The 13,556-nt window shown below is 44.1% G+C and overlaps 1 protein-coding gene across 2 annotated transcripts in view; it reads right to left on the bottom strand.

Moving 5' to 3' along the window:
- Nucleotides 1-7,031, bottom strand: part of UCKL1 (uridine-cytidine kinase 1 like 1) — a 69,060-nt gene extending 62,029 nt beyond the window's left edge. Inside the window, exon 1 of one of the 2 annotated variants that reach the window (XM_063147408.1) lies at nt 6,885-7,031. In XM_063147408.1, coding sequence (XP_063003478.1) covers nt 6,885-6,961 — 77 coding nt within the window. In that variant the 5' untranslated portion in view covers nt 6,962-7,031. The remainder of the gene's footprint in view (nt 1-6,884) is intronic. The other variant, XM_063147407.1, reaches the window with a different exon arrangement.
- Between the last annotated feature and the right edge of the window lie 6,525 nt (nt 7,032-13,556).

The following is a 13,556-nucleotide window of genomic DNA, read 5'->3' as shown; positions in this document are numbered from 1 at the left end:
GGTGCAGTGTTACCTCTGGCCTCGTTCTCACGGGGGGGGGGGGGGAGTCAACCAGTGTCAGGGCTGTACCATGCAGCTAGGGGTGCTCGCATGCTCGCATGATGGAACGCTGTTTTGTACAAAGCAACACGCCCTGAACATAAAACACTACCCGGTCCTGTAGAAGGCGAGACTAAATACCTTTCTCCGTGACTGTCGATAGACTATAACGCAAATCCCACCAGCAATCCAAACTGGTACAGTCTGCACATACTAATTTACTCTTCTAATAATGGGAAGTGTTTATTTGTCCCAGGGAGTGCTAGCTTCTTATCTCAGGGGATACTCTGTTCTCCAGATAGTGATCTGGAGGCTGGAAGGAAGTGAGGTTTCCCCCTTACAGGCGGTTGGGTTCTATACACGATTTGCACCATCAAACAGTAATGTCTCCAGTTACGGCTCCCATGCGCTCAGATATATCTGGGGCAACGACATACAAAATCCAAGACAGCAATCTAATCTTAAAAGCCTGGAGTTTTCCTCTTAATTTGCAAGGTGGGAGATATTTCCCCCTCTTCCATTTCAATCTGCAGGCAAACATTTTAACCACATCATAATGGAACTTCTGCAGGGATACTGGAAGTCCAAATACCATTGATCTGGCTGTAGAATCTGGACCGCTGGTGAGCTGCTGTTGCACGCTTTAATAAGAACTATGTTCAGGAATTGCACTTCCAAAACAATGCAATACTAAGCGTGCTTACTCAGAAGTAAGGCCCACTACATTCAAGTGTGCATGGTTAGAAAGCAAAGTTGCTATCATCATCATTCATTCTGCAGCACCATTAAAGTACAGGACACTTTACCAGAGCAATCAAGGAAAAATATGGAAGTATTTTATTTAAATATGGAAGTATTTTATTTATTTAAATAAACAAATAAATAAATAAGTCCCTGCCCCAAGGAGATTGCAATTTATATTTCCAAAGCGGAGAGGGCAAGAGAGAGGTTGTAAGAGATATTCTCAAGGTGCAAGCCTATGCATGTTTAGACAGAAAAAGTCTTACAACTCTCAGCATCCCTCAGCCAACCTTGCCTATTTCGGTCTGAATATGCATAGGACCCAGCACCCCGGTTGTGGAATGAGCTCCCCAGAGAGGTCCGCCCGGCGCCTACACTGTACCCTTTTCGTCGCCAGCTGAAGACCTTTTTATTCTCTCAGTATTTTAACACTTAATTTTAACTTAAATTTAAATTTTACTGTTGTAACTCTGTATTTTAATCTTATATCAATTTCTGCTGCGTGGTTTTATCCTGGTTGTGCTTTTTATACTGTATTTTGTAATTGTGCTTTTAAACTCTTGGTTGTTTTATTATGGTTTTAATTTTTGTGAACCGCCCAGAGAGCTTCGGCTATTGGGCGGAATAAAAATGTAATAAATAAATAAATAGGACTGCACCCTATGGAGCTTTGGGGTCTCTTCCATCAGGAGAATCTCCTGCACAAGCCCCACTCAGACAGGAAGGGAATTCAGGGTTGGCTGTGCTCTTGGGGAGACGCTGTTCATTTTAGCTGGGCTTGCATCAGAGACATTCCAAGTGGATTGGGACCTTGGAGGCTAAGGGGTACTCCACTCAATCAATGTGCTATTGTTACTTCATTTGTATGGAATTCAGAAATGATTCCTCAAGGAAATGCTTCTGTTTCAAGGGCATTGTTTGCTTTTCCCCATCATTCAAACTGCTGAGTATTGTATGTGATTCTCCCCTCAGCTGGTAGGGCCTCTGGGATTTGCAGTATTATCCAAACTGTGGCAACATGGATGTCCTAGGTTAAACACTGTTCTTCTTCCACATAACTGCAGCATACACCCTGCCTACCTTACAGGGCTGTTGAGAGGTACAACACTTCTCCACGCTTCGGAAAGAAAGGAAAACAGAGACAAAGAAATGGGGGAAAGATGTGTTTAGTTACATGTTCTAAAGTTTCGTTTCAGTGGCGGGAGGAGGATTGAAGAGTCAAGGTGTAGTGGTTAGAGTTTAGGGTTGAGGTTTGGGAGACCCGGGTGCTGGTCCCCACCCCACATGGCCATGATGCCTACTGGGTGACTTTGGGTTAGTCACTGATTCTCAGCCTCCCCTACCTCACAGGGTTGTTGTGAGGATAAAATGGAGAGGAGGAGGAACATGGAAGCCACCTTGGGTTCCTTCCAAGAGGAAAAACACACCCTGGGATATAAAATGTAATAATAAATAAAATAAATTAACCTGGTTGTTTTTCTTAAGACTTAGTCTGGGCCACCAGTCTTCCCAACCTGGTGCTCATCAGATCTGTTGGATTGCAACTCCCATGGCCAATGGCAATGCTGGCTGGGAATGATGGGAACTGCAATCCAGTACATCTGGAGGGCAGCAGGCTGAGGAAGACTGGCCTAGGCTAAAGTTATTTTGTAGGGTGGACGCCTCATGTATTTTATTCTCTTATCCAAACAAGGAGAAGGAAGAAACCTGCTTTCTTTCAGTGGAACGACCCTGGAGTGTTTCACAAGCTGGAACTACACTTGACAGCTGACGTGAGCCGTCTCCTCCTCTCTCTCCTGGAGCATCTAGGAAGGCAAAGCGACGTCACGCTGCGAGTTTTCTCAGTCCCGCAAGCAGCATCCGAGGAAATGGTGCGGTAGTGAGCAAACACACAAAACGCTGACACATGTTGGACATTTTGTCTTTCTAAAGAGAGTTGGGGGAAGGCTGTTGCTTTCTGCATTGGCCAAAATGTGTCATTCCCCCCACCCACCCCTGCACATTATTTAGAACATCATGGGTAACATTAAAAAAATACAGACATGCACGTCAGCAAGAGGTTAAAATTGCCACGCTTCCCAAAAGGCAGATTCCCCCCCCCCCCAGTGGATTAATTTCCAGGCCCACAAGAACACAACAAAGGCGAACGCCGGATTTGCTGAGTCTCTCCTTAGCCAGAGCTTCTTGCTGGTGTGCCAGTGAGCAAAATCAACATGCTGAGGAAATTTCAGCAAGGATCGTTCCCACAGTTTGGGAAGAAGCGCCCCTTTTTAGCTGAGAAAGGTTCCCAGGGAACTTTCCAGCATGAAAAGTGTAAAATACAGAGCTAACAGTCAGGGGAATTGTCCTGTTAGACGTCAGCATTGGTAAGCCTGTGGAATTATTCTTTGCTTATTTATATATCCTTCCCCATCAGTTGATACAAACATACACAGTGTAAGAAGCTTGCAGATAAAAGTGTCTTGTTGTATTGAAGCATAATGTGAGATTCAGGCCTCCCAGCTTGACAGAATTCTTTCCTGCCAGCAGCACACAACCCTTCCTCTTCCTAGGACCTGCAAGAGCCTCCTTCCCCCAGCTTCACCTGCAAAGCCGTACTGATTTTCAACATTCTATGGTTCACTCCTCAGCAGTTAGAATGCTTGCGAACATTCCATGGCATCACAGCATGTCAGCCAAGAGATGTGGCTTTAACAGGATGGTGATTAATATTATTCCTATAGCTCCATGTGTGACAACTGCTTAAAAAAATTAGGCCCACAACACAACTGGTTTAGCTTTGACAATCTACAGGCAGACCAAATAAAAGTTTAACAAGTAAAAAGTAAATTTAAAAACATAGGCTCGGCCTTTGGTGTGTCTCCAAAGGAAATATCTTCCCCAGCAGTAGGGCAGCCACAGAAAATATTTTACTGTCCTTATCTAGGTTTTCGATTGCATAGTTAAGAGAATATCCTGGATAAAGAGAAATCCAGGGGCATTACAAGTATCATTATGTTTGGTACAACATGTGCAAAAAGAAGGCAAAACTCTGTCCTTGAGACGTGGTGCTTTCCTACTCAAGGAAAATCAATCTTTGGAGCAGTATAGCGTTAATGTTGCAGTATTGCATGACCCCAAACTTCATCTAGTCAAAAGCAATAGAAGTCAAACACACCCATATGTACAAAACTGGTATATTAATCTACACACACACACCAGATTTAGGATCCCTCTCTCCAGAACAACTGATCAACTAGGACAATAAAGTAGTCACCAAGAAAGGCCTCGGGCGAAGTATGGAGAACCTGAGCAGCGAAAAGGGAAATGAGGGAAGTGAAACCTGGCCTGTTCTGGGTTTCCATTCAGAAGGAGAAATGAGGACTAGTCTCTTGATGTGAAGCGAAGCATGAACGAAAGGAAGAGGAGGGACTTAAAAGAGGGGTGGTCATAATGATGGCAGGTGTAGAGGAGACACTCTGTATTGCCTGGAATAGGGAAGATACCCGTCCTGATAATGAAAGCATAATTGTTCCCCAATTTCCACCTTAAATCTTAGAAGCTTCTCCAAGCAAGATCCAAGCTATATTCAGGTTTAGTAGCTGAAGTTCAAACACAACTTCTACCACAACAGTAACTTTAACAACCAAACAGCATCCTGCCTGCCAAGCTGGAATCAAATAAATAAATAAATAAGCTGAAGACCTTTTTATTCACTCAGTATTTTAACACTTAATTCTAACTTAAATTTAAATTTTACTGTTTTAACTCTGTATTTTAAACTTATATCAATTTTGCTGCGTGGTTTTATCCTGGTTGTGCTTTTGATACTGTATTTTGTATTTGTGCTTTTAACCTGTTGGTTGTTTTATTATGGTTTTAACTTTTGTGAACTGCCCAGAGAGCTTCGGCTATTGGGCGGTATAAAAATGTAATAAATAAATAAATAAATAAATTTATTTCTTACCCGCCTCTCCATTTTGACCACTTGGCTGACAGTTGTCAATCTGGATAGTGTTTTATACTGTTGTTTTTATATTTTTGAAGGTTTTAAATTTTGTATACTTTTTTAAATATTCGCTGTTTTTAACTTTTGTAAACCGCCCAGAGAGCTTCGGCTATGGGGCGGTATATAAATTTAATAAATAAATAAATATAAAATCCATAAATCTGAATTAAAACATAATATACATCCTAAAAACATTTTAAAAACATCCTAAAAATGCAGTCTGATCCTACAAAAAGTTTCCGGGATTTTTTTTTTTGACTTGCCAAGAATGTTCACCTCCCTCCCTCAAGCAAACCTGATAAAAGGGAGCAGTGCTTTACACAGTGAATTCACACAGAATTGCCAACTTCCTGACCAGCCTCTGCCCCTGTGCTGTTTCAAGAACAATTTGATCGACAGGCATTTACAGGAGAGCCCGCTTTTCTCCACCCTGCGCAATGCTTCACCTGTTGCCAGGTGGGTTGGAACAACCGGCTAATAAAGGCACAAGAGCAGGACAGGCTGGCTTTTCGCTGGTCAGTTGGCAAACCACAACTTTCGCTGCTGCAAGACACAGCGCTAGCCACTGGATTCAACGGTTTTAAGAAAGAAAGAAAGAAAGAAATAGGGAGGTGGAGGAAGGTTTACACCAGGGCTGATCACTTGTGGGTCTCCTGTCTTTTTGCACAAGTTCCCCTGATCCTAAAAAGGTCAAAATGCCTCTCCGAAGACACAGTTACTGGCAGGAAGCTCTTGAAGCCAAAGCATACTGGTCTTGACTCTCTTTGGCCCCTGAACCTTTTTGCCCACCAAAGAATGTGAACTTGAATCCGCTCCTCAGACCGAAAGAGGTTCGGCACCTCTCTGGATCACGAGACAAAAGTCCTGGAGCAAAAGGCAGATCGAGGTCCAGGATAGCTGAACAGAACCGCCCTGATCCGGCAGCGCCTTTGCCCGTTGGAACATCGAATCCGCCCCAGAACCCGTCCAGACTGTCAGGGGCGGATATGTGACGATACTAGTTTTTATCATTTGTTTTATTGTCCCCCATGCTGGTTATTATTATTATTATTATATTTTATAAAATATTATTATATTATATCCGCCTGGCACCTACACTGTACTGCTTTCGTTGCCAGCTGAAGACCTTTTTATTCTCTGAGTATTTTAACACTTAATTTTAACTTAAGTTTAAATTTTACTGTTTTAACTTTGTATTTTAATCTTATATCAATTTTGCTGCGTGGTTTTATCCTGGTTGTGCTTTTTATACTGTATTTTGAAATTGTGCTTTTAACCTGTTGGTTGTTTTATTACGGTTTTAACTTTTGTGAACCGCCCAGAGAGCTTCGGCTATTGGGCGGTATAAAAATGTAACAAATAAATAAATAAATAAATAAATATTTATATAGCACCATCAGTGTACATGGTGCTGTACAGAGTAAAACAATAAAATAGCAAAACCCTGCTGCATAGGCTTACATTCTAATAAAATCATTATTATTATTATTATTATTATTATTATTATTTATATAGCACCATCAATGTACATGGTGCTGTACAGAGTAAAACAGTAAATAGCAAGGCCCTGCCGCATAGGCTTACAATCTAATAAAATCATAGTAAAACAATAAGGAGGGGAAGAGAATGCAAACAGGTACAGGGTAGGGTAAAACTAACAGTATAAAAGTCAGATCAAAATCAAGTTTGAAAAGGCCTTTCCCTTCCCTGTTTGTTTGTTTGTTACTGTGATTTTAGCACGTAAGCCACATGGCAGGGCGTTTTGTACTCTGTTTTATTTGGTTCTGTACAGCACCATGAAAATTGATGGCGCTATATAAATAAATATTAATAGTATTAATAATAATGGGAGCTCTCTCCAAAGGCCCCGATCCGGGGCGGCCTCTTTCTGGCTTTCGGTTTGCCAAAGGGGCCGCAGCCAGGGCGAAAGGCGGCTGTGCTCGGGAGCGTCTCCCCAGGCGTCGTGCCGGTTGCTGCTGGAGACAGAGCACTGGGGAGAGGGGGCTGGCTTTGGCCCCGCGGTGGGGAAGCAGCCCCTGCCTGCCCACCCCACCCCAGGGGTTGCTCGTGGATTGCCCCGCCCGGGGAGGGGACCCGCTTGGACCTCGCCCCTTACCTGTCCTCCCCCAAATCGCCTCTGCCGGCTCCTTCGGCCACCCCTCGCCCCGCATCCGCGGCGCTCGCTGCAGCCATTGCGCCTCTCGATCAGCTGTGTAGAAGAAGGAGAAGAAGAAGACGACGACGACGGGGAGAGCCCGGCGGCGGGGCAAGGGGAAAAGCCCTCCTCGGCCCCCGCGGCTTCACGGGAGTTGTAGTTCGCCCAGGGGGCAGCGGCGCCCGGAGCCCAATGCGGCAGGGAGCGCGAAAAGACTACAAGCGCCCGGAAGCGTTGCGGCGCGGTGCATGGCGGGAGTTGTGGTTCTCCGGGAGGGCCGGCACGCGAAGGAAAGGAAACTGAAAGATCTCTTCTGCGCTTTCATTGGCCAACGCGCAAATGGCCAACGAAGAGTTGCTTGGCCTGCAAAGAGCAGAGCTTTAATACTGTTATTATTAATAATAATATTAATATATTAATTATTATTAATAATAGTTTTATGTATTATATTGTATTTAATGTTTTTACTATTTTTAACTGTTGTAAACCGCCCAGAGAGCTTCGGCTGTGGGGCGGTATATAAATGTAATAAAATAAATTAATAAATAAATGTTGCTCCCCACCTCGATCCAGAGGGAGAGGCGGGTAAATAATAAATACATTATTATTATTATTATTATTATTATTATTATTATTATTATTATTATTATTAGTGAATGAATAGTTTATTTGTTTGTAGCACAAAGACCATTACAAAATACAGAATTGCTCACATATAGCAACACACATTATTTAAAATATTCAAAATATTTGAGGTACAATCCTTTCTCGACCAAGGAGTCAGTCAGTGGGTCGCTCTAGGGCTGCTCCATTTGTCTGCAGCATCCACCCTTTGCTATCACGGTGGTGACATACATGCCAAAGTCACAAGAATAATTTCAGTGATTACATTATAACCTAAAATGTTAGCAGTCAATATCTGGCACTATCAGATAGATGGGATCTCTGATGATAGTTTATACAAAACTATTAAATCAAATGGTCCCCCTTACAATCTATGCAGACTTTGTATTATTATTATTATTATTATTATTATTATTATTATTATTATTGTGAAGGACAGGGGGCCTTGCTGGTTTGCGGGCTGTACTGGCTCTTTAATTCTACTGGCGTTTTAATTGTATTATTCTTTCTGCTTTGTATCCGTTCTGGTATGTGTTGTGTAGCTATGATGGTATGTTAAGTGGAGGTGGGAGTGTGGAACTCTCAGCACCAAGACTCCAAGGTCAAATTGGTCCTCTCACCTGCAGGTTATCTCCCTGGTTGTTAGGGTAATTGGGTTTAGTTGTGAGAGAGAGGGCGATGCCCTCCCTAAGAGGGGAGGGTTGTTAAGAGCCAGGCCGAGCTGGGGGTTGGTTCAGCGAGGTCATGGGGCCCTAAATTCAAAAGGGGATAAAAAGGGTTAGGGTGACCATATGAAAAGGAGGACAGGGCTCCTGTAACTTTAACAGTTGTATTGAAATCAGAATTTCAGCAGGTGTCATTTGTATTTATGGAGAACCTGGTGAAATTTCCTCTTCATCACACCAGTTAAAGCTGCAGGTGCCCTGCCCTCTTTTAAAATGGTCACTGTAGTATAGCTCCTGCAGCTTTAAGTGTGGTGATGAAGAGGGAATTTCACCAGGTTCCCCATATATACCAATTCCCTTTTCTATGCAACTGTTAAAGATACGGGAGCCCTGCCCTCCTTTTTATATGGTCACCCTAAAAAAGGTTATCCTGGTTGGGATGAGAATCTTCTGTTTTGGTTTTGGAGGAAGAACACCCAAGTCAGCCTGGGACGGCTGCTCGGAGTAAGCTAGGGTCTTTTGTTTATTTTAAATGTCTGGATTTCCTGAGATAAGGCTAGCGCTTTTATGGCTGGGGGTGGGTTGTGTGTTTGAAGGTTTTAGATGGAGCCGTGGCTTCTAGTACATTACCCTTTTGTGATCCCTCCTTTAACTCTCCTCCCTTCCCGTCCCCTTCTCCACATTTGCTGCTACCTCTGGCCAAAACCTTACATGTTAGTTTTAGCTGAATGGTATTAAACTTGTTTTGGCATTTAAGCACTGTGTGTGTGTTTTATTCCAGGAATCTCTGGCTCATCCCGGTTGGGAAGAGGACTAGGGCGAGGGGTGGCCGGGGACAACAGGACGTTTGGTCCGGGGCCTACCTTGCAGGAAGGTTGGATTGACTCCAAACTTCGTCTACAAGTAGTAGTAGTAGTAGTAATAATAATAATAAATAATATATGTACTTATTACTTACCCGCCTCTCCCTCTGGATCGAGGTGAGGAGCAACATTAAATACAATATAATACATAAAACTGGTTAAAAGAGCATATAAAACCAACACAATATTAAAATAACAATCACAACATCTTAAAATTCTTAGGTTAAAAATTCATCTGGGTAGGCCTGCTGGAAGAGACTGTTAGTATTCTATCGGTGATGATTTAGACCGGTGGCCCCAAAATATAAGAATTTTACAGCTTGATGTTTTTAAACTACGCATATTATATAAGGATTATGTAAGGGTCCCCATGAGGTTATCTTGACCAATGGTTTTCAACTGTACTCGGGAATGAATGATTCCTTGGAGGTTTCATCAGGGGTTCCTCGATGAATCCAGCAATGTATGACATTGCTTGTTGGTATCCATCTTTCCCTGCAGAGGGTAGTCACAAGGAAGTGGTGCCTGCCCAACTCTTCTGTGATGTCATAGCAGCTTAGCCAATCACAGCCGGAGGCCAGCAATATGTCCCTTCCAGGGCACAGAAGGGTCGGGCTGCAGGGCTGTTCCTGGCTCCCTATCAGACGAGTGGACAGTGAGATAAAGGGCCTTTGCACCCTGCCAGAGCTACTGGAGATATTTATGTTACACAGCTGTGCCATGCGGCTCACATAGGGGCTTGAGGCCTGCAAGGGGGAGCACCATTGCAGAGATTTCTGGTTCTCGGACCCTCCCATAAATTCTCCCATAAAGTTGTCAATGGAGGCAATAGCCAGCTTCTCAAGTTTCTAAAACGCAACGGGTTAAATCCGCCTCTTTTACTGCACACACACACGCACAGCCACAGGAATGCCTTGCGTTCAGCCCAGTTCTTGAAGCATGAAAAGCCGCTCCTATAAAAAGCCTGATGCCGGAGAACAAGAGAGGCCTCGGTTTCCCTCGCCACCAAGCGCCACTGAAATAGCAAACTGTGATAGAATATCTGCCATTGCAGAAAACACAAATGCTCGAGCAGAAGGAGGCCAAGAAGCGAAGTGGACAAGAGGGCCGTCTGCTCGCTGGCATCTCGCTGGCATTCGGCAGCTGTCCGGGGAGCGAGCCATTAATAGTGTCAGGGTCGGAAGGGGTTAAAAGTTCTACGTGCAGATTAAGGGGGCGCAGGGAAGATCTATGCGAACGACAGAGATCTGCTTCTTGGTGAGAGGGACTGGTAGGGAGGAGAGCTTCCTTTTTATCCGGGTTGTTCCCGTGATCTTCCTAGCCTCTGTGTCCCTCTTATAGTTTAGAAAGAACCACAGTGCAGAGGAAGGCATTGGATCAGAAGGTTCTCTTCAACATAAGTTAGATTACTGCAATGTGTTGTACTTGGGCCTGCCCGTGAAGACGGTTTGGAAACTGCAGTTAGTTGGTACGAAAAAGCAACTGCTATCAGGCACTAAGAGAGAATTTAGCTTGCCTAAGTAGAAAGAACTCCAGCGGCTACTGGTCTGTTTCCATGTGCAATTCAGATTGTTAGCAATCACCTTTAAAGCCCCGCATGGCTTGGGACGCTGATACTTTAGGAACACCTGGTTCTACAAGGAGCTGCTTTATACAGAGTCAGACCACTGGTCCATCTCTCTCAGTATTGAGAACACTGATGGGCAGCTGCTCTCCAAGATTAGGGTGACCCTATGGAAAGGGGGGCAGGGCTCCTGTTTCTTCAACAGTGGCATAGAAAAGGGAATTTCAGCAGGTGCCCTTTGTATGCATGCAGCACCTGGTGAAATGCCCTCTTCTTCACAACTGTTAAAACTGCAGGAGCCCTACCCTCTTTTGTATCTGGTCACTGCAGCTTTAACTGTTGTGATGAAGAGGGCATTTCACCAGGTGCTGCATGTATCCAAATGACACCTGCTGAAATTCCCTTTTCTGTAGAAGTGTAAAAGATACAGGAGCCCCATCCTCCTTTTCATATGGTCACCCTATCCAAGATGTCAGACAGGGATCTCTCCCAACCCTACCTACAGATGCTGGGGATTGCATGATAAGCAGATACTTTACCACTGCGTTATGACTCTTCCACATTAACCTGGTCATGTACTGCAATAATCTTTGAAGGCCTTTCTCTGGGTATCCCCACCACCTGAGGTGAGACAGATGCCTACTGTGGAGAAGACCTTATTTGGGACACACCACTTATGGACCTTTTCACCAGGGCCTACATTAATCACCTATCTTTCCAGGTATTAGTCAAAGACCTTTTTTATTTTCCTGGGTGTTCACTATCTGAGTAGCTCACTATCTGAGTAGACTCTCCAGTATGGGGTTCCGCAAGGGTCAGTCTTGTCCCCCATGCTGTTTAACATGTACATGAAACCGTTGGGTGCAGTCATCCGGAGTTTTGGAGCGCTCTGTCATCAGTACGCTGACGACACGCAGCTCTACTGCTCCTTTTCATCCTCATCAGGTGTGGCTGTGGATATGCTGAACTGGTGCTTGGCTGCGACAATGGACTGGATGAGGGCTAATAAACTGAAACTCAATCCAGACAAGACTGAGATGCTGCTGGTGGGTGGTTCCTCTGATCGGATGGGGGGCGTTCAACCGGTTCTGGATGGGGTTGCACTCGCCCTGAAGGAGCAGGTTTGTAGCTTGGGGGTTCTCCTAGAACCATCTTTGTCACTTGAGTGCTTTCTACCAACTTCGGTTGGTGGCCCAGCTATGCCCCTATCTGGACAGGGATAACCTAGCTTCAGTTGTCCATACTTTGGTAACTTCCAAATTAGATTACTGCAATGCCCTCTACATGGGGCAGCCTTTGAAGACGGTCCGGAAGCTGCAGCTTGTGCAAAATGCGGCGGCCAGATTGATAGCTGGAGCAGGGAGTTTTGAGCATATAACACCGATTCTGGCCTGCTTGCATTGGCTGCCTATATGTTTCCAAGCCCAATTCAAGGTGCTGGTTTTAACCTATAAAGCCCTACATGGCTTGGGACCACAATACCTGATGGAACGCCTCTCCCGACATGAACCTACCCGTACACTGCGCTCAACATCTAAGGTCCTCCTCCGAGTGCCTACTCCGAGGGAAGCTCGGAGGATGGCAACAAGGGAGAGGGCCTTCTCAGTGGTGGCCCCCCGACTGTGGAATGATCTTCCTGAAGAGGCTCGCCTGGCGCCAACATTGTTATCTTTTCGGCGCCAGGTCAAGACTTATCTCTTTTCCCAGGCATTTTAACAGCATTTAACAATGTTAAGTTTGTTTTTAATGGCCCCCAGAATTGTTGTTTTTAAATGGATACTGTTGTTTTTATACTGTTTTTATGTTTTTTAAATTTTTGTATACTTTTAATGTTTACTATTTTTAATTGTTGTAAACCGCCCAGAGAGCTTCGGCTGTGGGGCGGTATATAAATGTAATAAAATCAATCAATCAATCAATCAATCATCTGCTTTTATTGTTGCTTTTATTCTGCTGGTTTATTTGTTATTTGAGAATGATATGTGTGATGGGATTGCTACTTTTATGATTTTACATTTTTACTGTAAACCGTCCTGATTATCCTTGTACAGTTGGGTGGCATAGACACAAATCAAAGTACCAAATAATCAACAGTTTCACAGAACGTAGCAGGAGGAACGGCTGGTAGATTAATTAGAATGAGGCAGGAGCCATAAGCCAAAATGAGGTGGTAGCTTGCACTAACTCCCTTAAAGTCAGCTGTCATGTGCACTGTTGCCTTCCAAGGCATGATGGGTCTCAAAGCGCGAGAGACCTTTCTCGGTGGCTGCACCTGTATGTGGAACTCCCTGCCCCAAGAGGTTAGTTCATCTTTCTCTAGAGCTGTGCTCTGCCAGCAAGTGACTATCTTAAACAAGCATTTCACTCTGCTGTAGCTGAATTTCATTTATTGACCGTTGTTTTCATGGTTGCTGCTCCTTTTAGCTTGGTAATATATTTTAATTGTTGTTATTGCTTTATTGAAGTGCATCCAGTGGTGTCACTCTGCCAGTGGATGGGAATCGCTGGCATGCAAGGGCACTGAAGGGGAGAGGAGAGAACAGAGGAGTCCCATTGCATGAGTGGACTTCCACTTGTGTGAGGTTCCTGAGCCATGTAAGGCTTTATAGATCAAAACTAGTGCCTTGAATTAGGCTCGGAAACCTATAGCCAGCTATGCAAGTGCACCAGAATCAGTATTATACATGAAAACCTCCTGGTCCCTGCTATCAATTTGGCTGCTATGTTGTACATGTGCACGATCTAAAAACAAAGAAAGTATCCCTTTTTCTGCAGAACTATTACTTTATTCATAAGCAGATTAAATGGATTAATTAGAAGTGCAATCAATCAATTTAACTGGATGACAGTCCTATACAGGGACAGTGATGGGGTTCTTTCACACAGGAAGGAGGGTGAAATTTGCATATACTGGCTC

Source organism: Elgaria multicarinata, chromosome 1 (genome assembly GCF_023053635.1).
Source record: "Elgaria multicarinata webbii isolate HBS135686 ecotype San Diego chromosome 1, rElgMul1.1.pri, whole genome shotgun sequence".
Lineage (NCBI taxonomy): Eukaryota > Metazoa > Chordata > Lepidosauria > Squamata > Anguidae > Elgaria > Elgaria multicarinata.
This window is presented reverse-complemented; position numbering and strand designations above follow the sequence as displayed.